We start from the raw sequence: 20,758 nt of genomic DNA, 5'->3' as shown, positions 1-20,758 counted from the left end.
CATACAAGCACGTTTGCATAATTGTGTTCCACGAAGCCACCGATACGAGATGGAAGCTTGATGTGGAGGAAACAAGAGACATAGTACAGGGAGCGCTCATGTTTAAGGAGAAGGAAGAGAGAAGACGCCCTACGCACAGTGTACTGTGGGAGCCATACAGTCTGTCTGTAGAAGAGTGTGAAGACAGAATCCCAAGTATCGGCGGGAATGAAAAGAGAACGCTTCTTGGTGGGCCTGCACTCCGTTTTACGGGTATGGTTATCATCTCTCGCTACACAACGGTCTTCGTGCACCTCTGCCTCTTCTGCCTCTGCAAAGTCCGAGTAAAAAAACCATTCAATTTATTGTTCAGTGTGCTGATTTGTCGATGCATGCGACGACGGTCTGGATATCAATAACATAACGAATGTGCTGTCGATTGGTATTAAACGTACTAAGCGGGTGGTGAAACAGTGAACAAGGTGAGTGCTCTAGCTGATAGCGAACAAGAAAAAGAAAAGAAGCGCCTCAGCGCCCTATGAACAAGACCCCATGTTGAATGTTCAGCTGTGTTAGCTTTTTCCACTCTTTAAAGCCTTCGCAGTGCAGTGCATGTCTATCGACAGTCCTTCTCTACTCTTCCTGCGCCCAAATCTTCTCTCTCTGTATCATGCGTTCATTTTCCGTTTCCTTGCTACCGTCAAGTGTCTTCTTCCATGCAAAGTACTCGCCTAATCGAATTTCAGCATAGCTCGCATAATCGAACTCGATCAGAGAGATCTGAGCCTGAATCAACGCCCAAATACCCCAGTAGAAGCCAGGAATGCCGCGGAAACGATCGACCTGGTCGAAAAGCTCCTGCAGCTCTTCCTCGTTGTACGACTTGTTTTGGTGGGCGTTGAAGCTGCGGAGATACTCGCGGAGAAAAGCGCGGCGAATGGTGCGTGTGGGCATGGCGCTGTAATCGCAGTCGAAACCGCCCCATTCGGCAAAGTGGTTTGCAATGTCAAATGAAGCAGGAGCAGGCGTAGCATACTCGTAGTCGATAAAGGACACTGTAGCAGCTGCGGTCTCGGGCTCGTCTGAAGCGCTCGAGACACTAGAGCGGCGCGAAGCAGCAGCAGACGAAGGCGAGGGCTCGATGATCACGTTGCCTGATAGTAGGTCGCAATGGGCGAAGACAAACGGATTGGAGCCACCAACACCAGGCGTGTCACCTAGCAACTCAACTAAGCTTTCGAGTTCTTGCATCAGCTGGTCTCTCCTTTCCGACTGCGCGGTGGTGCTTGTCGGCAGCGCAAGGATCCATTTCTGCATAGTAGTCCACACATTCGGGATGGGCTTGCCTGGCGTGAGTGTGGCCATGGCCGCCAGAGACGCACGCTTGTTGTTGTGTGAAGTGAGTTGTGCGGGCGCAGGACATGTGCTGCTAATACTCGATATAGGTAATGTGGCATGCCATTCCCCCAGCCTTTGAGCTACCCCTCGCCATACTTCTGGCCGACGCAGATCTTCGGGCGTACACACACTGCCTTGAATGTACTTGTATAGGAGACCATTTTCAAACCGGGCGTACAGAGACGGTGCGAGGTTGTGGCGTGCGAGGAGCGAGTGGGAGCGAGTTTCCTCTGCGAACTTGTTTAGTTTCGGTAATGGGTGTTGCGGATGGACACCTACTCTCGCGGTCTATCAGGACGTCTGTTCCCTTTCCATATGCGCGCAGCAGAATCGCATCGTCATCAACCTCGACTTTGGAGAGACCGGGCAGCTTGTTCACCGCTTTCAGAAGCTATCCGTCGTCTTAGCTGTTGCGTACAGAAAGGGGGGGGGGGGGGGCCGTCGCCAGCAGAGCACTGCTAGCATATGCATACCGTGTTCGTAATGCCGTCGGTGAACCTCACAAACTCAATTGTATCCTGAGACTCCCGCCATTCTGGCCGTAGCGCGAGTATGAGGTTGAGCGCAGAGTTGTGCGAGTCGGAGTTGTCGTAGTACTGCGGTATGTTCCGGAGAGAGTCGTACGGTGATTGTGCTTTGCTCATAATGATGTCTTGACACTACTCCATGGTTAGTTCCTTGGTGTGTTGTGGTGCTGGCTGTGCGGCAGGAGAGTTAAGAAGACATGGAGAGATCCTTCCGTCGCATGTGAAAGGGCGAGTCCCAAACAGACAGCAGTCGCAATGGACTGGCTGCATGACGTACCAATTGAGGATAGCTATGCTTCCGCTCGAGAGAAAAAAAGCAAAAAGAAGAGGATTCGGCTTGTCGGGCGGTCAAGGTGTCTTGTATGGACGAAGGGTGCAGGCAGAGCATGTGCCGATTCGATCGACACCCACGGGGGTCGCGTGGGCCCTTTTCTCAAGCGCTCTCTTCCCCTGTCCTGGCCCCGCAAAGCGCCACAGACCCTTTCCCTGTGCAACTGCCTCAGCCACATGACGTCCCTCGTCTTCGTGCGCGGCCATCAATGCAATCTGAACCTGCATTCCCAACCCAACCTGATCCAGCTCGTCTACGCTACACTCGATAGCCTGTCCTGCCCACGACTGCCGTCAGCTAAGGCGGATACCCGGCTTGGTATGTGCAACTTGTGGCTGTCTATGCATGGCGACGTCTGCTGCGGGGCTTACAATGTCACTATGCCACCTGTGGGTGCGTTTTATACCGCCGATTGGGTGTCGGCAAACCACCTGCTTGATGGAGGGATAGCACATGTTGATGTACATGTTGGTGGTCCATGACGTCGAGGTGAAACGCGGCAGTCGCTGCAAACTGTCATCTTGTTTATTGCTAAATCTCTTTGCTCAAGGTCGAGGCCAAAAGAACCTCACTGAAAACGCCGCGCTTGCTGCGCATAGGGTATATCCGTAGTCTAAACACCAAAGCTGAACCTCATCCTAGACAACACTCATTCCGCCCATACCGTTGCGCCCAACATATACAAGCCCTCATTGCACTTTCCTGCCAGTGCCCTTGCGGGCTCTCCACTTGTATGATCCAAGGCCAATATCCATAGCACTGCTCTGCAGATTTGTCAACCCATCGAATGATTCCTTGCCCAGAGTGATGACCTTGACAGTATTGCCGAACCCTACCACGACGCTGCGCTTGCCAAGTCTGGCCATCGGACCAGGAGCTGCCACGAAAAGCTCGTCTTCGTACGAGCCCTCCGTTGTGCCATCGAGGTTATCAGGAACAAGCGGCCTACAGCGAAACTCCCCTGTGCTGGATAGTGTCCACGCCTCCCACGTATCAACGTCGCCAGGAGCGTGACTTCTCTGATTACCCTTGGCGAACGACGTCTCAAGAGATTTGGATGGGTTCAGATTGCCTTGGATCTGAGCTCGCTGCTTGAGCGCCGATGCAAGTGCGGATGGATCAACACCTTGATTACTATCGTCAGCGCCTGAAGCCGTTGACGATGGTGTGGGTGATTGCGCATATCTCCTGATCCCTACAACACTGAGTGCATCCGTCGACTCCCACACGCCGGCAGGCTCGACGTAATGCACTGCCTCCTTTGCTTGATCGAGCCCCCGACATCGGTGCTTCTCCCTGTCCAATGGCTTTCCGAGACATATCTGTGACGACGTATTGTCGTCGAGGGAGAAATTTTGCATGATCATGTGGCCAGTGTCTAATTCCGTATATGCCACAGCAAGGGAGTTCACTGTTGGGGCTCCACATTGACACATTCGTCGCATAGGATACAGGACCCTGAATGAATGCGGCTTGATGTGGCCGATCTGGAAGGCGTGCACAAGAGCTCGACTAGTAAAGTCAAAGATTTCAGCCTCCTCGTCACGCAGCGCGAAAATAAGACCTAGGCTGGGAACTGCCTCTATGCATCGAATCTTCGCAGGGTTGCTGCCTGGAGGTGGCCCCGGGTCAAGACCAGCGACTACTTCAGACATTATGTTGTTGTCCTCTGTCAGCGGTAAGATGTGTACTTCCCCGGGTTTTGTCACAAAAACAATGCTTGTGTCTCCATGAACTGAGGTGTATGTTGCGGTACAGGCGATGGGACTGGATGATACGCGTCTAGTGTAGTGGATGCCTGTACGTGCTTCGAGCTTCGTTAGATGCCCGTCCCGGCTGACGATGATGAGGTAGAGCTTTTCAACATCCAGGCGTGTTTTGAGGTAGACAAAGGTAAATAAAATGGGCGCCTGTCCGCGGATGTCGATTTTTGGAAACATGAGGAAACGTGATGCAGGGATGTCCCATAAGCCGATTTGACCGCTCTCTGCACAGAGCGCAAGTATGTTGCCACCGTCATCCATGGCGGTAGCGTAAATGGGCCAAAGCTTTGGTTTCATTGATGCTGTCTGCAGCGTAGTGTGCAGATATCCTCCACGACCGTGTAGCCATAGCGCAGTACTCCTGTCAAGAGATATACTAGCGAGATGGCCTTTTGAACAGGAAGTCAAGTGCACAACGTCCAGGTTCTGCGGCGTTGGTAACGTCTTGATCGACAGTGTGACTTCTTCGTCCTCTTCGCTCTCTTCAGCAGTCTTCGGAAGTCCACTCCAAAGAAGGTAGTTCATGAACAGTGTTACAGCCGCAATAAGGGTAACAACGATCAAGGCTGCTGGGAACGCATGTCCACGCGCAAAGCGTCGGAGGCCATCCATGAAAGACAATGGTGGCTGGGGTCGGTCGCGTCCATACGCCCCCTTGGCAACAACCAGGATGGGGTCATGGATACGAGCTACAAAACTCGGAGCATCGGGCTTGATAAAGCCAAACAGTTCCCGGGCAGTGTTGTGGTCTTGGATTCTTAGCCAATCAGCGGGGGTCCTAGCCTGATTGATTGGTGGTGGACTCCATGTATCAGTGGCGCGTCTGCGTTTTCTGGACGTGAGGTTCCGACGAAGTGTATCGAGAGACAGCTGCCTGCCATCGCTGTCGAAAAAGTGCCAGTTGATAGCGAGAATAATGGAACAAATGGCTACAGTCCCGGCAAATCTCGTGCTTAGTGGCAGAGTACCCTCAAACAGTGCCCCGAGCCAGGATTGTCGTTCTGCTCGGTTCTTCTTATTACTTTGGTTGAGATCCTCGCGCTCCAGCGAGTCCGAAAGCTCCATTCTTTGCACGTCCACACTCAAGACTGCGACAAAGAAGGTCAGATGGAAAACGAGGTCGAATACAAGTGTAACGGCAGCGAAGACGCAAAAGTCAGCTACCCAAGGTGAAACGAGCCGAGAACAAATGTACAATAGGGCGAGATTTTGAAAGGCGATGGCAAGGGACAAGTGACCGACTTCTCCTAGCGCATTTCCGATTCGCTGTTGGGGAGGCATCTCGGGGGGTGTCTCTAGGACGACATTAATCAGACGAAATCTAGTACCGTTAGCCAAATCGAACGTGAAGCCGCAACCGTACGTACATATTTCCTAACCCGAAACAAAAAACAACTCCAGGAAACCATGGCCGGGGTATCCGTGCTAAATCGATTCCAAGGTAGGTACAGAGAGTAAAACTTGCAATCACGCATATAGTCATCTAGTCAGTGGTTAGCAATCGCACCCGCGCCTTATGAGACTGAACTCACCTTGACACATATCGTTACAAGCAGGCCAAACCAACTTTTGACTGCTCGCAGCTGCATCATCCTCCATATGACATAGGCAGCGGTCACCATGTAGGATGCCGCGAGGAACAAGTCGTCATTCAGGGTCATTGGCTTGAAACGGAATTCATAGAGTCGGCTTCGCCCTACCTGGCCATCAGGCGGGAAGATGGTCCAGTCCGGGGATAGCTTTTCCGCTAGAAGGCGCGACCTTGCGTCCCATGCATCTCCCAGGCTCGAATTGGTCTGGTCAAACAGCGTGATGACCAAGGCATCTGCAGCGCGAAGCTTGGTGTTGGAGAAGGACTTGCCGGCAAAAACGGTGCTCGGTCGCAGCGTGACGTTGAGTGGCGAGCGTATTCGAGCATGAGCGTTGATGGTTCCGAGCAGGTCGGGGTCCTTCTCCAGCGCGCTCAAAGAGCAGTCCCAGTACATCAACGGCGAATGCCAACCCCACTTCTCTCCCGGTGGTGCTACAACGCAGCCTGGGCCATGGCGGGCGAGCATGTGCTGGTCGTCGTATGCAGCGCCTTCTCTTGTATCGAAGCCACCGTTGATGAGGACTTCCTGGACATGCATTGCCTCGCGCAACACAGGTAGGGCAATTGCGTTCATATAGTCTCCATGAACCCAGACCTGACGCACTACGACGTCGGCAGGTCGCCCGCCCTCGACCTCGGTGGTCGATGTCCAGACATGCTTGGGGAGGTTGCGTAGAGCGGCGGCGGCAGAGCTGTCGGCCTGGAAAACCGCCTGGTAACAGAGGAGGACGGATATGGTAATGGTCAGGACGATGGAGAGCAGCCAATGCCGTGCAGTTGCCGTGCCGTGGGCCTGGAACGCCCGTCGGATGGGGTGCGAGGTGGATAGCCGTGGTGGTTCAGTGGTACTACATATTGCCGTTTAGCATCATCCATGGGCACCCGCATCGGACGCGTGCTCGTCGCAGGGCGGCTACTCACCCACGCAGCGGATAGAGAAGATACCAGATCATTCGGGGTCGCGGTGCCTCTTCTCCAAGGGCATGCCCGGGCTGGAATTGGATGAGGCCTCAGCTGCGGCCGAGGGTTTGCGACGCACTCTTCGTCGAATGCGATGTGTACGAGTGTGGGGCGGCTCGTTCATCTGTCGGAGCAGGCGCGAGGGACGGCCGAAAGGCGCGACTTGGTTTTGGCGCTCTAAAGGCACGACGTCGGCGGGCGATGGCGATGGCGCAGCGTCACTTTGACTTTGCGGCAAGTTCCAAGGGCCGTCTCGGTCTCGATGTGCATGATTGATCATTCGTGGCGTTGGGGCGCCGGCGACGTCGAGTTCGCTGCCAAGAACGGTCCTGTCTCATGGCATCGGCGCAACTTGGTGTTACACCCTCAGCTTCCCCTCGCCAATGGGCTTGCTTCCCTGCAAGCGACAGGCGCAGACCGTCCACATGCGGGCTTGCAGGCACGGGCAAAGTCATCTCGTCCTACACACAGATCCTGACCAAGTCGCCGACGCCCGCTCTGTTCAGCAGCTCGAGGCGGGACACGAACGCGAACGCGGTAGCATGCAGAGTGGGGAATGATTGGCGTGTGGCTTCGTCTATTCAGGAGCTGTCACGGCAAAACTGACAGCATCCTAGCGCCCATCGTGGGTTCGCGGCGGCATCCTACATGCAGGGACCGTCCACGCTGTGCCAACTGCTTGGGGTTGGGTAATGTCCATAGCCTCAAGTAGCGCTTCTTGCTATCCATCCGTGCACGCTGGGTATCAAGAAAAATCTACAGTACATGTGAAGACGTCTAAGAGCTGCTAGACCAGCCTGTACCACACTGACATATCCCAGACATAATCAGCCTGTGTTACTCCAGTCGTCAAAATTCAACGTTGCTGCCCAATTTCCCCAATCTCGGTCTCATTACCATCGGAGCCGCTTTCCAACTTCTTGCTGACCCAGGGGTCTCCTCATCGCGGCTTAGTCGAACAGCCGTCACCATCGGACTCCATCAACATCACGTATACTCGGAATCACGTGCCTTCCATGGTCTCATCATCATCATCAGTGTCGTCGTCCCCCTCCTCGACGTCATCTTCCCATTCTTCATCTTCCTCGCCAGTGGAAGGGCCAAGTACGTCGTTGAGCTCCTTCAATAGCTCATCGGCGTGTTCCTTCAATCGCTCATCCTCGTATTCCAGCATAGCGAAGAGTTTGAGGCAATTCTCCAGCCAATCGCGACTGGCACGGAGTAGAGATGTTGCAACCTTGTCTTCTCCCTTAGTCTTTTGTTTCCCAGCCAGCAAGTGAAGACACCATCCGCCCAGATACCATGCCTCAACGCTGCCATCGTTCTCGCCCACTAACCGCTCCAACACTTCAATAGCTTCGTCTTCCATTTCAGCCTCCATGAGCAGGCGGGAAAGACTGATTCTGGTCGAGTAGTCTGGAACCTTGGGGTCATCTGGATCGAGTTCCTTCCAAAGGTCCATACTCCTTGTCAGCGCAGATTTCGCTTCGTCCGGCTTCAGTTGCGAAATGCGTATCGATGCGAGCGTCTGTAGTGGTTCTGGGTTTTCAGGTGCGAAAAGCAGCGCTTCGGTGACTGCGGCGTTGCATCGCGCTTCGGCGTCCTCTTCCCAAGAGAGATCTGTCATGTAGACTTCAGCAATACCACAGAGCGAATTTGCGATCTTTTGCCTCTTCTCCTCCAGCAGCTCTTCAACTTCATTGTTCTTCGCCGGCTTCCCTTCTAGTTCACTGATCTCTTTCTTCAGCACTTCAATGCCCTTTTCGAACCACCGCACACTCTCGGCGCCTCCCTCTTCATTCAGTTGTGCCAGCCATAGGAACTTCTCGGCTCCGTCGTTTGCGCCTTCTGGATCGATTACGATGGCCGCTTGAAAAGCTTCTCGCGCAGAATCTGGATCGCCCAATTCCACATTGATCTCGCCGAGGAGGTTCAGTGCAGGCAGCGCTGCAGCAGAAGGCTTCGATGTGCCGGGCTGGAGTAGGTTCAAGGCTCTTCGCGCGGCGACGAGCGCTTCTTCGGGTTGTGACGTTTGTAGGAGTGTAGCCGCTTGAATCAAAAGTTCCTCTGGTGATGCTTTCGACTTTTTCGACTCGCCGCTCTTTGCGCTCTTCTTCGTCTTGCGATCGATAGGTTTTGTTTTCGCCATAATGTGAGATTATGCGTATTGTGGTTGCGGACGTCAGAAGCCTGGTTACCAAAAATTATTTCTTGAGATCGGCAGTCGGACGGAGCTAACGTGGGGAAAGCGCGCCCCGCCAAAGCAGCCTCAGTGTCTCTACAGATGCCATCACTCCCACAGTTTCCATACTTGGCTTTACACAATGGGCATCGAAGACCAGAAAGAAGAGCGGGAGGTGCTCGAGTCGATTTTCCCCGACGAGATTACAGGTAGTACTACTCTACGCAACATCTTCGGACCGTCTAGTGACAATCCGCAGATGTTTCCGAGACCGAGTTCCGAATCGCAATAACGCTCGACGATGGCCGCCACGAAGATGATGAGAGCGAAGAAGAGCAACGTATGCGACTGCACCGTCTCTCCAGGCAAACACAAGCTCACGACCACCAGCCGTCATCATCCTGAATGTTTCCTACCCGCCCAACTACCCCGACGAAGCGCCCAGGCTTGATGTAACACAACCACCCAACGCGCCCAGACACGCCTACCTCGATATACAAGAGGACAAGCAGCGGCTGCTAGACTCGCTCACCGAGACGATTGAAGAGAATCTCGGCATGGCCATGGTCTTCACCCTCGTCACCGTCCTCAAAGACAGCGCTGAGCTCCTCATAACCGAGCGCCAGAATGCAAAACAAGCCCTCGCCGACATAGCCGCTGCCAAAGCTGAGGAAGAAGAGAACAAGAAGTTCCAAGGTGAAGCCGTCAATCGAGAAACATTCCTCGCATGGAGAGACAAGTTCAGGAAAGAGATGGAGGACGAGAAGAAGCGCAAGGAAGAGGAGAAGGAGCTGGAGGATAAGAAGAAGAGGATTGTCAAGGAAGAAAAAAAGTTGACGGGCAAGGAGCTGTGGCAGCAGGGCTTGGTCGGAAAGGTGGATGACGACGATGATGACGACGTAGACGAGGCGGATGTAGGGAAGTTGAAGATCGAAGCGACCTCATGATGATACAAGACGTCGACATGTCAGGTCACATATATACCCATCTTGCTTAACTTCCTTGATGCAGTACGCTGCAAGTATCACGGATATAAGATAAAAAGTCATACACATGTTACACCACGCAGATGCAACACAATGCTGTTCATTGTACTCACGATTCTGGCTTGATGACTCGTATGGGATGCCTCCTCCTTCCTCTTATGATTGTCTGTCCCTCCTTCAGCGCAAGTTCGGTCTCCATGTCTACAATCCTTTGCATCTTCCTCGTAATTTGTCTGTCCTTCTTCAAATCCTTTTCATATGCTTCCCGGTTCTCCGACTGCGAAAGCCGAACCGCATCTGTCCATCTCACGGTATCTTCGCGCTTCTTCAATTGCTCGTTCATGAGCACATCCCACTTATCCTCCTGCTGACATATGGGCAGCCACCAATTGTCCAGAAGAACCATGGTGTCGAAGAGCTCCGTTTTTCGCTCTAGTCTCTGGTGGAGGACTTGACTCAAGGCTGGAGGCTGGGGCTTTGTGAGCCGGAGGAAGGGTATGCCGTTTGCAGAAGCGAGTATGGGAACGTGGCGGGGTCCAGAAGTTTGCGCATACGGACGAACATTGAGGACAGCTTTCTCGGGTGGTAGGCGCGCGAGCCGTTCTTTGAGGGGATCTGGCGGCGTCTCTCGCCGTGGCTTTATTGGTAGAATACGCGTCAGAGCGCAGGGTAGTCGGGAAACCAGCCGCGTCAGAATGCTTGTGCTGGTTGCGTCTCCAGTAGCGGAGGCATCAAGATGGTCAAGCGTCTGCATATTGTCAGTTAATTGTGTAAACAATTAACATGACGAACACCATACCTGGTAGCCGGCTTTGAAGCTTAGGCCCAACTGATACGGACTCTGTATCTTTCTGTTCCGTCGGAACTTGTTGCGAATAGCGTTGCGCAAAGATACGCGGTCGTCATCCGGGAGTGGAGCGGAGGAACATCGCGACAGCAAAGCTCGATATAGAGCAATCGCTAATGGCTGTGTTAGGATGAAAGCAGGTCTTGGAAGTTTGAGACTCTAACCTGCTACACGATGCTGTGTCGACTTTTTAGGCTGCAGGAATCGGGGCATGCATGAGATGGCTTGGTGGTGTTGCGAAGCTTGAGCTGCAACGCGAAATATTTGGACTGCGATGTCATCGTCACGTGCGCACCATGTCTTAGAGTCGAGTACAGGATTGTGCCCGCTGAGTGTCTAGATGTACCTCAGCCTGACAGATTACTTGGGTTTCTGCAAGGATTGCGCTTGACTTATTCACAGGGCATAAGGGAAAAGCAAGATGGAGGATGAAATATGCCGCTTATTATCCTGGTATCTTGCCAGACTGAATGGCTAGGCTAGCAGACCATAACTCCGTTCCATGCACTGTGACTGCCTGCGTGCCATACTGTCATATATGGTGTTGATTTCACCCTGCCCAAGACTGCCTTCTTGGTACAGGCCGTGTGCTCGATGTTCTTAGAATGTGGCTCCCTCGGGCGGCTGGGGAAGCTTCTTGTTCTGCGGCAGCGCCATGTACCTGGAACCTAGTCAGTCTTGCGCAATAGGAATCTGGAGATGTTCTAACCTTCGAAGCTCTATCAGTATCGTCTCCATGGTGAAGTCCCGCTTCCACTGAGCCAGGCATGGCAGTTTTGACGCATCGACCTGGCCTTGTTAGCACGCACACAGCATCCACGCCTTTGGTCATCGCACCTTTCCGTTCTGAGGGTTGACGCAGGGCAGGTTGATCTTGGATGTGAACTTGATCTCGGGAGGCGTGTCGGGGTAGTCTGGGCCGCAGTGAATCGATACGCTGTAGATACGGTTCTCGTGGACGCTCTGGAATATGCTCAGTATACGGTGTCTTGGTTGTAGACAGAAGTGCATACGTGTGGTGGACCAAGTATAGTACCGTTCCAGTCGGACATCAGGAGGTCATCGCCGTTGTCAAGACCATATGAACAGGCCTCTGTGAACTCTCAGCAACCTGCTACCCATAGCTATACCACAAGTCTACCATACCGGCACCGAGACCCTTCTCGCCCTTCTCCAACTCTTCCAGCAAACGGAAGTTACGCGGAACTTTGGCGCCCATAGTAGCGGTAGTATGTGTGAAGGCTGAATGCAAGAGTCGCGCGTGAGGAAGTGGGCTGGACCCCGCTATGCGATACTGGGAACTGTCGGCGGCTGTGCTGGGGTTTGGGTAGGACCGAGGACCAGTCTGGAAAGCGCACAAGTTGATGTCTGTGTCCGATGCACGTTAGGCGCAATTGTAACTTGCTGCGTGTCAAAGCGTTCGATGTTTGTCCAAAGATGCCAGTCGGCCTCACTAGCGTCGATGGTTATGACGAGGTGCCAGGGTCTCACCTGGCACGCGTGCATCGCTTGGCCTGTCGCCTTTAGACGCGACAACTATACGTTGCCTCTAGCAATTCGACCAAACAACAACAACACAATACCGCTTTCTCGAGTCGCTCCTTTGCTTGCATTGACCGTCCAGATGCTCCGGCTCATACCAAAAGAATGACAGCTCAAATCTTGGCGGCTGAATTAGGCAACCTCATACAGGATGCAAAGCGCAAGAACACAGAACTACGAAATGCTGCAGAAACAGCTTTGAAAGACTTGAAGTCTCTTTCTAATACTTCCGAGGCTCAACTTTCGGCGGGTGAGCTAGCCCAATGTCCGTCGCTTCACATATATTGACCGCAGTCAAGATCTCTCCCGACGGCCTCATTTCATCTCGCCTTTTCTAATTGCCTGTGGAACTCAGAACTCCAAATTTGCATCTACAGGAATCTCATGTCTCCAGAGATTATGTGTTTCGCGGTCGTTGCCGCGAGAACGGCTGACAGAAGTACTAGAAGCATTTCGGGGATCCGTGGCATCAAGTAAAGAAGGCCAATCACCGAGCGCTTTTGATATAGCTAACACTACCAGGTCATGATATTCAGTTAAAGATACTGCAAGCGTTGCCTTCACTGGTGCAGAACTACCCCGCGGAAATACGGAGCGAGTCACTATCTGCTGTTCTGCAAATCTGTTCAAGTCTTCAGAATGCGAAGAATTTCGCCGTCAGCAACACGGCTGCAGCTACATTGCAACAACTAGTCATTGTTGTATTCGACAGGGTTGCATCAGAAGATGGTATGTTGTCGAACTAAGAGTACATGCGTGTTGTAGACTGACCAAGCGCAAAGAGAAGTCCCTAGAGATCCCTACAGTGACAGAGGTGAAAGGCGACGATGGCCAAGTATCCGTCAGGCCGGCAGCGAACGATGCCTACAAGGTCTGTAAATCTCTTCCATGCTAGAGGCTTTACTGACCGAGCTTAGATGTTTACTGATCTTATTGCACTCGTCGTAGGAGAGAAACCCATCTTCATGCGATTCGCTTCTCTGCCGCCAACCTCAACCCTGGAACTAATCGAGGCCATCTTATCAAATCACAATAAGATCATGACGACCCATCTTGAGCAGATTCACATCATGCGATCCCAGCTGATGCCGCTGATAATTCGCTCGCTATCTGACCGTCTGTCCTTCGCAGTGACTGTTCGTATCATCCGGATACTACATCTCATCATCCGATATCACCTTGACACGCTTCCATCCGAATGCGAGATTGCGCTTGGTCTTCTGAACCACATGCTCGATCCCGAGGCTTCTCAGGCATGGAAAAGAGCTCTTTGCCTCGAAGTGTTCCGCAGCATCTACGCTGATTCTAGACTTCTTCTAGCAATATATGCGCTCTTCGATGCGGAAAACGGAAAAAAGAACATATTCGGAGACAATCTAGCTGCTTTCGTTCGTCTTGCGACCGAGAAACCAGCAATCATTGGCTTAGGCCAACACTCGACAGCTGCCGCTGGCTTTGAGGACAGTAGTGCCGCGGTGTCAGACCAAGCTGTTGCAGAAGCGGGTGCATTGGCCGGCGTCATAGGGGGCTCCGTGAGCGATAGTAGCAACAATGTTCGTCCTTCAGGTATCAGCATGCAGTGGAGCTCTCTCAAGACTCCTTGTATCGAACATCTCGACAAAACCGAGCCGCCTGCATTACCTGAAACGTACATATATAGTCTGGTGCTAACTTGCATCACTAATATTTCCGAGAGCTTAGCGAAGTTTGTTCTTCCTCTGACCGTACATCATGAAAATCGGAATCGGAAGAAAATCAAGGCCGAGGAGACGAACGAAAACGACACAGACGCATCCCCAGATCGAAACGTTCAAAGGCTTTCGAGAACTCATTCTTTCCGCAAAAAGACTATACCAGTCAACCCTCTGGACTTGACCGATCACGCAGCGTACCCCTACGTGCAAATCTCAACGAAATTGGTCACGGAATGCTGGCCTGCAGTCCTTGCAACCTGTTCAACATTTCTCAATGCGACGCTTGACGCAGACTATTATCGGGCTCTAGTCCGAGCTATACAGAAATTCACCCAGGTCGCTGGACTTCTTCGACTCTCAACACCACGAGATGCGTTTCTCACAACCATGGGCAAGGCAGCAGTCCCGTCAAACTTGCTGTTGGCTAACGCTGCGTCACCTGTGGGTGAAAAGCCTGGTATCTTCTCTAATGCAAGAGGGATGCTCAGCGTAGACAGCTTCGTGAGTCAAGCTTCCTCAATGTCCACTGATAAAAACCGGCGCCCTTCACACGATGTGTCAGCACCTACACTGGGACCTCGCAATCTATTGTGTCTACGGGCTCTGCTCAATTTGGCAATCGCGTTGGGCCCGACGCTGCAATCAGCCTGGTCCATCGTCTTTGAGACGCTTCAAGTAGCCGATCTAGTGCTATCCTTGTCCAGCCAGACTAGCAGTCGTGCATCTGTATCTGGAAATCGTATGGATATGGAAACCAACACGGAGAAGATGGAGGCAGAAACCTCAGCTGTGCAGAGCGCCGCTCGCAGGCTTTTCGAGAGTACTGTGGACTTTCCTAACGATTCCTTCTCCGAGGTATTGCAAGCTCTTTGCTCACTCCTCAATGGTGTATCGCCATCAGAGAGCGGGCAAAGAACGCCGATCACTTCTGGCCGCCCCCAGATTTTGCATCAGCGGCGGCTTGGTAGCGTATCTGGAATATCTCTTAACACGGATGCAAACTCCCGCGATTCGGCGTTCGCATTGAACAAAATCGGAGAGTTGGCTTCGCTAAACGAAAGCAGATTGTCGCAATATGATCCCGCAGAAAGTGGATGGGATATCCTGATTCGAGAAGTTGTGCGTTACTCTACCGACGGTCGAAAAGCCACATCTACGAGGCTGCTGGCAGCCGATATTCTAGCTAGGACGGTCAGGGAGATTGCTGAGCTTTCCATGTCCGATGAGCAGCGCGAAGAAATCCAAGCTCGCATACTTGCTGCATTGCAAAAACAGATTACTGACCTCCATCACTATGATGGTATCAGCAAAGACACGATCACTGATACGGACATACGCGTTCACCAGATAGCTCTTGACGCACTCAAAAACGTGATTGAGCAATGTGGAGAGTCGCTAGTTGCTGGCTGGACCTCTGTCATCGAAAGCTTGATGAGCGTCTTTACTCATCAAGCAGCACCAGAACAGGGTGCTATGAAAGGTGTCGATACCTCAGACCTCAGCAAAAGCACTAATCCCACTGTAGACGTTATCTCAAGGTCTCTTGCTCGATCCGCATTTGCAACAGCCAACCTCGTTTGTTCGGACTTCATGACCGCTGTTCCGGATGCTTGCCTCTCGACGCTCCTAGAACTTTTGCGCAGGTTCTGCTCCCAGCGAGAGGATTTGAACATGTCACTCACTGTGAGTCTCTGCTCCGAGCCCATGGTACACGCCTAACCTGCTACAGGCGATTACCTTCTTTTGGAACGTGTCCGATTACTTGCAGTCACGGACCGACCTCTCTTTACTGACGAAAGTTGTTTCTCAAGCCAGTGACAAGGAGCAAGTTAAACGAGATGTACACACGCGCCCACAGGAAGGAAATACTACAGCTTTATGGCTTCAAGTTTTGCTAAATCTCTCATCCATCACAACAGATGAACGTATGGAGGTGCGACATTCTTCAATACAAACGATACAAAGGATCTTTGAAAACTGTTCGGACCAACTTTCTTCGGAAGTGTGGTTACTATGCCTTCGCACTATATTGTTCGGTATGGTAGAGACCAATTTGGACATCCAAAACGACAATAGACAGCAACGACCACGCAAAGACGATCTGAAAGAATGGGATGAGACTACGAAAGCCGTTCTCCAAACCGTTACCGTCCTCAACACGCTTTACATGGAAAAGCTGGATAGGTCCCAGCTCGGTGACGCATGGTCAGAGCTACTCGAACTCTTGAAACGCTACTTCGATTACCGCTCGCATGCCTTAGGAGCTTCGGTATTTCGTACAATGACTGGTATCCTATTTCAGGCCGAAAACGCCAATGTGCTGGGCACGGATCCTCTTCTCAAAACTGCGGCAGTGTGGAGAAGCTACTTTCCCACTCCAGATGCTTGGCAAGACACACACGAAGAGGATAACCAAGACGCTTTTGTAGCATATGCAGAGGCTTTCAAGGCAATCTATCGGCTCGCAGATGGACTCCTTATCAAAGATTTGCCTTCTATGCTCACGAGTCTCGAAGCCTGCGTTGTCAACTCAGACGAAGTCGCTTACTCGTCAGATCTGGATACTATGACGACGCTTCAAAGTCAGATCATGGAATGCTTGGCGACAGTCAAGACAGAAGGTACTGACATTCCGTCGTATCTAATACGTTTGTTGGGCCGGTTTGTTGCGCTACCGTATACCTCTTTGGCTGAGTCCCCAGAGAAGCGCGGGCCGACCTTTGTAGCGCTTTCGAAAGCATCAATGACGCTTCTGCAAGACATCGCCATCAGACATGTTGGGGTGAAAGAGATGTATACAAGCAATGCACTGTCATTTGCTCTTACCTGCTTAGCACGGCCGATAGAGGAAAAGTATGTGTGGCAGCGAGAAGGCAGAGCACCGACTCTGTGGCAAAAGGCCACTGCGACATCTACAGCAATACTTGAGTCAGTGTTGCCACATATTGAGTCTAGTAAAGATATTTGGACCACATTCGTCGACATCGCCTACTGCATTACGCGAGCGCAATCGTTGCCTAGTGCTCAGACTTCGCTCTGGAAAGATGAGCAGTTCGACATACAATCTTTCACTCACTTTCGCAACCTCATCACGCTACCGCTCGGCTCGGCTTCGCTGCCAGATAGTCTTCGACGTACATACGCTCGCAATCTCTTCTCCACATCTTTAACCCATAGCCCTCTACCGGGAGAACTGCCTGGGACCGCCACTTCGCCACTCGAAGAGCTCTACAAAATACGCCTTGGACAGACTGCGGAGCTTGATTACACATGGCGACCAGACATGAGCTATGCCTGTCTCTCCGAGCTCTTTCGCCTTGTCTCCCTGCACGATAGCAGTCCGGAATGCATCAAGCTAGCTCAAGCTGCGGCTCCATATCTCATTCTAAGGTGCGCACTTCCGCTCAAGACGTATATCGCAGACCAGCCACTTCGCGGCCGCATGCCTGCACCAGAGTCGCAAAGGCGTGAGCTGATTTTCGTGCTGGAACAACTGGAGAAATTGAAGAGCGAGCCACAGGCGATACCTGATGCCCCGGGAGTCAAATCCAAGCACCGAAAGCATCTGCACAGGCTGTACCCATTGCTTCTCAGAGCGACGAGGGTAGCTAGGCGGGATGGTGAGGTATTTGAGCACTTGGCAAAGCTGACTGATTTGATCGGTGGTGAATTTGGGTTAGATGATGATTGAAAGTCCTTTTGCGCTACTAAATGAACATGTCCAAGTTTGTGGACTATACTCGCGAAGGTGATGCCATAACTTTGCCCACGTGATGCCTCGATCACTACCGAGGCTGATGAGTTGAAGGCGGTTCGTGTCTCTTTGACTGTACCTTGATAGCTTGCTACCCCAGCACTTTGGATACTTTCTGCATTACTGTAACAACAAAACGAATGAAAGTAAGGGCTCGAAAGCACAAGTCAGGAGAAGACGAGCGCCCTCGTACTTGGTACTCAAGCTAAGCGGATCTTTCGGGCATCCCCGCAAAGCACAGACATCGGAGACATCAGACAGCTCCACACATCGACTTCTGTCGCGGAACACTGGCGCGCAGGCGGAATTAACCATGAGCGCGACATCGCCAGCGGACAGAAATACTGCGAGCGATACGATGAGTCCAGCGAACGACTCCAGCAGTAACTCGAAGCGGAAAAACGAGAATGGCGCGCCCACACAGCGCGCGAAGCGTGAGTGGACTTGATACACGACCTGGCATGCGACCAGAGACTGATTTGGCATGCTTGGTTTAGGCAACAGATACATAAGCATCGCGTGCAACGAATGCAAAAGACGAAAGATCAAGTGCAATGGCGAGACACCATGCCAACGTTGCGGGAACCTCAACCTGGAGTGCGCCTACGCGCCCAACTGCTGCAACTCGTTCAAAGACAGCGACGAATTCAAGCAAATGTCAACACACATAACTTCCCTCCAGCAGCAGGTTGATGACCTGTTCCAGAACCTCAACGCGCTCCGGGCTCAGGTCGACGTGCAGAGCAATGGCTCAATCGGCACCCCATTCAACCCTGACTACCAGCAGACGCCCATGTTACCTCCCCAATCCGCCCGTTCGCGATCCAAATCCTTCAGCAAACACCCTCGTTTCCACGGCCCGACGTCGAATGCATTCAATGTTGGGGTGGCCAGGTCAAGCTTGAAGACCATGGGCATAAACGCGGGCGAGGAAGGTGAAGACGATGGTATCTTGACCCGCGACGCAACACCAAGAGCGTCCCCTCCAATACTCCACCCCATGGTGCCAAAACGCCCCTTGCATACGGATAAGGACCCGATATGGTCCATCTCCAAGCACGAGGCTATGCGCTTGGTACATGTTTGGCACGAAGAGATGGGCACCATGTACCCTATTCTGGAAGTGGACAAATTGTTACGCTATGCCGACATGTTGTTCACCTTTGTAGAAGCAGCGGCTAGATCGGGTCTGATACAAGGCTCGTATCCTGGGTCAGATGCAATGGTCGATGAACAGATTAGCGTATTGAAGCTCGTTCTCGCAATAACACTGATCCTCGAAGGCGGAGGAAAGGACCCCTTGGGCGAGAGACTCTTCGAGAATGTACACAAGATCGTGGACAAGGCCTTGACCGATCCTGTCAGCCTCCATGGAATCAGCCTGTTGGTGCTGACGGTGAGTAGCGGATTCTCTTGTGACTGGACTTTGCTCACAAACGTAGGCCATGTATCACTTCACTCGTGACGATGAAGCTATGGCCTGGCGCGTCATTGGCCTAGCTGCGCGACACTGTCTAGAGTTGGGCTTACATCGTCGCGATACGTACTTGGCTCTCTTCCCCGATCCCGAAGAGCAAGCAGCAGCAATTAGGACTTTCTGGACAATCTACGTGCTCGATCGTCGTTGGAGCTTCGGCACGGGGATGCCTTTTGCTCTGCAAGACGCGGATATTGATACTAATGTGCCGAAGCCAGACATATCTACACACGAGTCTACGCCGTATCTTAACGCCATGATATCATACTCGGTCATCGGCTCGAAGGTATGGAAGTCTGTCGCCGATGTAGGACACCAGGACAAGATCAACAAGGATGACATATCTTTCCTTGACTTTCAGGTTTTGAACTGGCACCGTACTATACCGGAGTCATTAAAGTTCGTTCACCCGGACAGCGGTAGACAGGTCGAACCTCCTGCACGAGTCGTCCACCGTTTACAGGTCGTGCTCTACCTTCGAGCCAACCAGATGCGAATACTCATCTACCGCCCAGTACTACATACCGCAACTACCATCATGGAGAATCTTGAATTTGCACACGTTGTAGTCAAGGTCGCCAAGGATACGATTCGCATACTGACATATATCAACCAAACATCGGACATCTACAGAAGTCAACAGACTATGTTCAACTACTTCCTTATTTCGGCTCTGGCAGTATTGTTCCTAGCTGTTGCCCATGCGCCAGCTGAATTCAGTCAGCAGTCCCGAGACGAGTTCTACATGGCTCTCGAGCTCGTCCGTGGCCTATCGTCAAATTCATACGTATCGAAACGTCTCTGGAGAACTATCAAGACGATCAAGGAAGTCGGGCCCCGTCTAGGACTCGTCATACGTAACGACGACACCCATGACGCACATTCATCGGCTGCTGTTGCAATGGCAGGTCTTGCAGGTCACTCGATGGACGATCTAGCCCTCTTCTCAAACGGCCGTAACGGGTCTAATCTTGATACACCGCATGGAATGGCTAGTGATCTGACGACCTTGTTCGAGGCTGCCGGAGGTATCTTCAACCTCAACGGCTTTGGAGGGACAGCGAATGAACTTCCCAGCTCAAATGGGGAGTTTGTGAATGGGTTCTCACATGAGAATGACGAGCTGGCAAGGATTTTGAGAGATTTGTTTTGATGTGTAGCTGTTGAGCCAAGATGTTTCTTCTGATATATGTTAGACATTTATGTTGTTATTGTAATACTTGATCTCATTCCGAATCCACGTGGTATCGGTAACAGAAACTATCGTACTTCACCTCTATACCTAGCAAGTTCGCAGGGCCGGGCCTGATCACGTGCCAATCGCTAAGCTCGGCCAGGGCAACCTGCGATCTTCATCTGCCAAAACACAACTTGCAACATAGCTCTGCGACGCTTCAAGCCTAGCCGTACTGATAGCCAGGTAGAACCGGCGCAAGACACTCCACCGCCCTCTCACCAGACTCTGCGCTCGCTCGACCCCTCCCCCCACCGGCCTCACCTGGATCACGACTTTCGCCGAGCCCTTCCCTGCCCGCTACCCCAACGCCAACACACATGCGATAACAAAGCTGCAAGTGCAGCTTCACAAAAGAAATATACCCTAACCCACAGCCATCTTGAACGATCTGGCGCCTTTGGCTTCCGTCACGCCTACACACGTTTACCCCCACATTCGCATTTTCGAACCCCTCGTCTCTGGCATCACGCACGCATTGCGGCTGCGCGTC

The 20,758-nt window shown here is 52.3% G+C and overlaps 6 protein-coding genes across 6 annotated transcripts; 2 read left to right on the top strand and 4 right to left on the bottom strand.

Annotated features, from left to right (window-relative positions):
• Positions 1–612: 612 nt before the first annotated feature.
• On the bottom strand, positions 613–2,021 carry GT037_005105 (ethanolamine kinase 1; the record flags this gene model as incomplete). Its single annotated transcript, XM_038930152.1, has 3 exons — positions 613–1,607; positions 1,657–1,768; positions 1,851–2,021. The coding sequence occupies 3 exons, from the start codon at positions 2,019–2,021 to the stop codon at positions 613–615; spliced, it is 1,278 nt and encodes a 425-aa protein (XP_038787102.1).
• Positions 2,022–2,924: 903 nt separating this feature from the next.
• Positions 2,925–6,542, bottom strand: GT037_005104 (uncharacterized protein; the record flags this gene model as incomplete). The annotated part of the gene is made up of 4 exons (XM_038930151.1): positions 2,925–5,319; positions 5,366–5,481; positions 5,531–6,437; positions 6,511–6,542. The coding sequence occupies 4 exons, from the start codon at positions 6,540–6,542 to the stop codon at positions 2,925–2,927; spliced, it is 3,450 nt and encodes a 1,149-aa protein (XP_038787101.1).
• Positions 6,543–7,552: 1,010 nt separating this feature from the next.
• On the bottom strand, positions 7,553–8,698 carry GT037_005103 (tpr domain containing protein; the record flags this gene model as incomplete). The annotated part of the gene is made up of 1 exon (XM_038930150.1): positions 7,553–8,698. The coding sequence occupies one exon, from the start codon at positions 8,696–8,698 to the stop codon at positions 7,553–7,555; it is 1,146 nt and encodes a 381-aa protein (XP_038787100.1).
• A 175-nt stretch (positions 8,699–8,873) lies between these two features.
• GT037_005102 (rwd-domain-containing protein) lies at positions 8,874–9,678 on the top strand (the record flags this gene model as incomplete). The annotated part of the gene is made up of 3 exons (XM_038930149.1): positions 8,874–8,940; positions 8,991–9,071; positions 9,122–9,678. The coding sequence occupies 3 exons, from the start codon at positions 8,874–8,876 to the stop codon at positions 9,676–9,678; spliced, it is 705 nt and encodes a 234-aa protein (XP_038787099.1).
• Positions 9,679–9,826: 148 nt separating this feature from the next.
• GT037_005101 (uncharacterized protein) lies at positions 9,827–11,783 on the bottom strand (the record flags this gene model as incomplete). The annotated part of the gene is made up of 8 exons (XM_038930148.1): positions 9,827–10,465; positions 10,517–10,677; positions 10,729–10,812; positions 10,860–10,900; positions 11,274–11,353; positions 11,402–11,527; positions 11,578–11,657; positions 11,711–11,783. 8 exons carry the CDS (start codon positions 11,781–11,783, stop codon positions 9,827–9,829), a joined length of 1,284 nt encoding a protein of 427 aa, XP_038787098.1.
• A 428-nt stretch (positions 11,784–12,211) lies between these two features.
• Positions 12,212–20,184, top strand: GT037_005100 (uncharacterized protein; the record flags this gene model as incomplete). The annotated part of the gene is made up of 9 exons (XM_038930147.1): positions 12,212–12,356; positions 12,629–12,835; positions 12,889–12,977; positions 13,024–15,483; positions 15,530–15,640; positions 15,881–17,425; positions 17,760–17,988; positions 18,052–18,950; positions 18,997–20,184. The coding sequence occupies 9 exons, from the start codon at positions 12,212–12,214 to the stop codon at positions 20,182–20,184; spliced, it is 6,873 nt and encodes a 2,290-aa protein (XP_038787097.1).
• Positions 20,185–20,758: the final 574 nt, after the last annotated feature.

Source organism: Alternaria burnsii (assembly GCF_013036055.1).
Source record: "Alternaria burnsii strain CBS107.38 chromosome Unknown 740, whole genome shotgun sequence".
In the NCBI taxonomy this organism is placed as follows: Eukaryota; Fungi; Ascomycota; class Dothideomycetes; order Pleosporales; family Pleosporaceae; genus Alternaria; species Alternaria burnsii.
The sequence above is the reverse complement of the archived record's forward strand: the minus strand, read 5'-3'. Positions and strand labels throughout refer to the sequence as shown.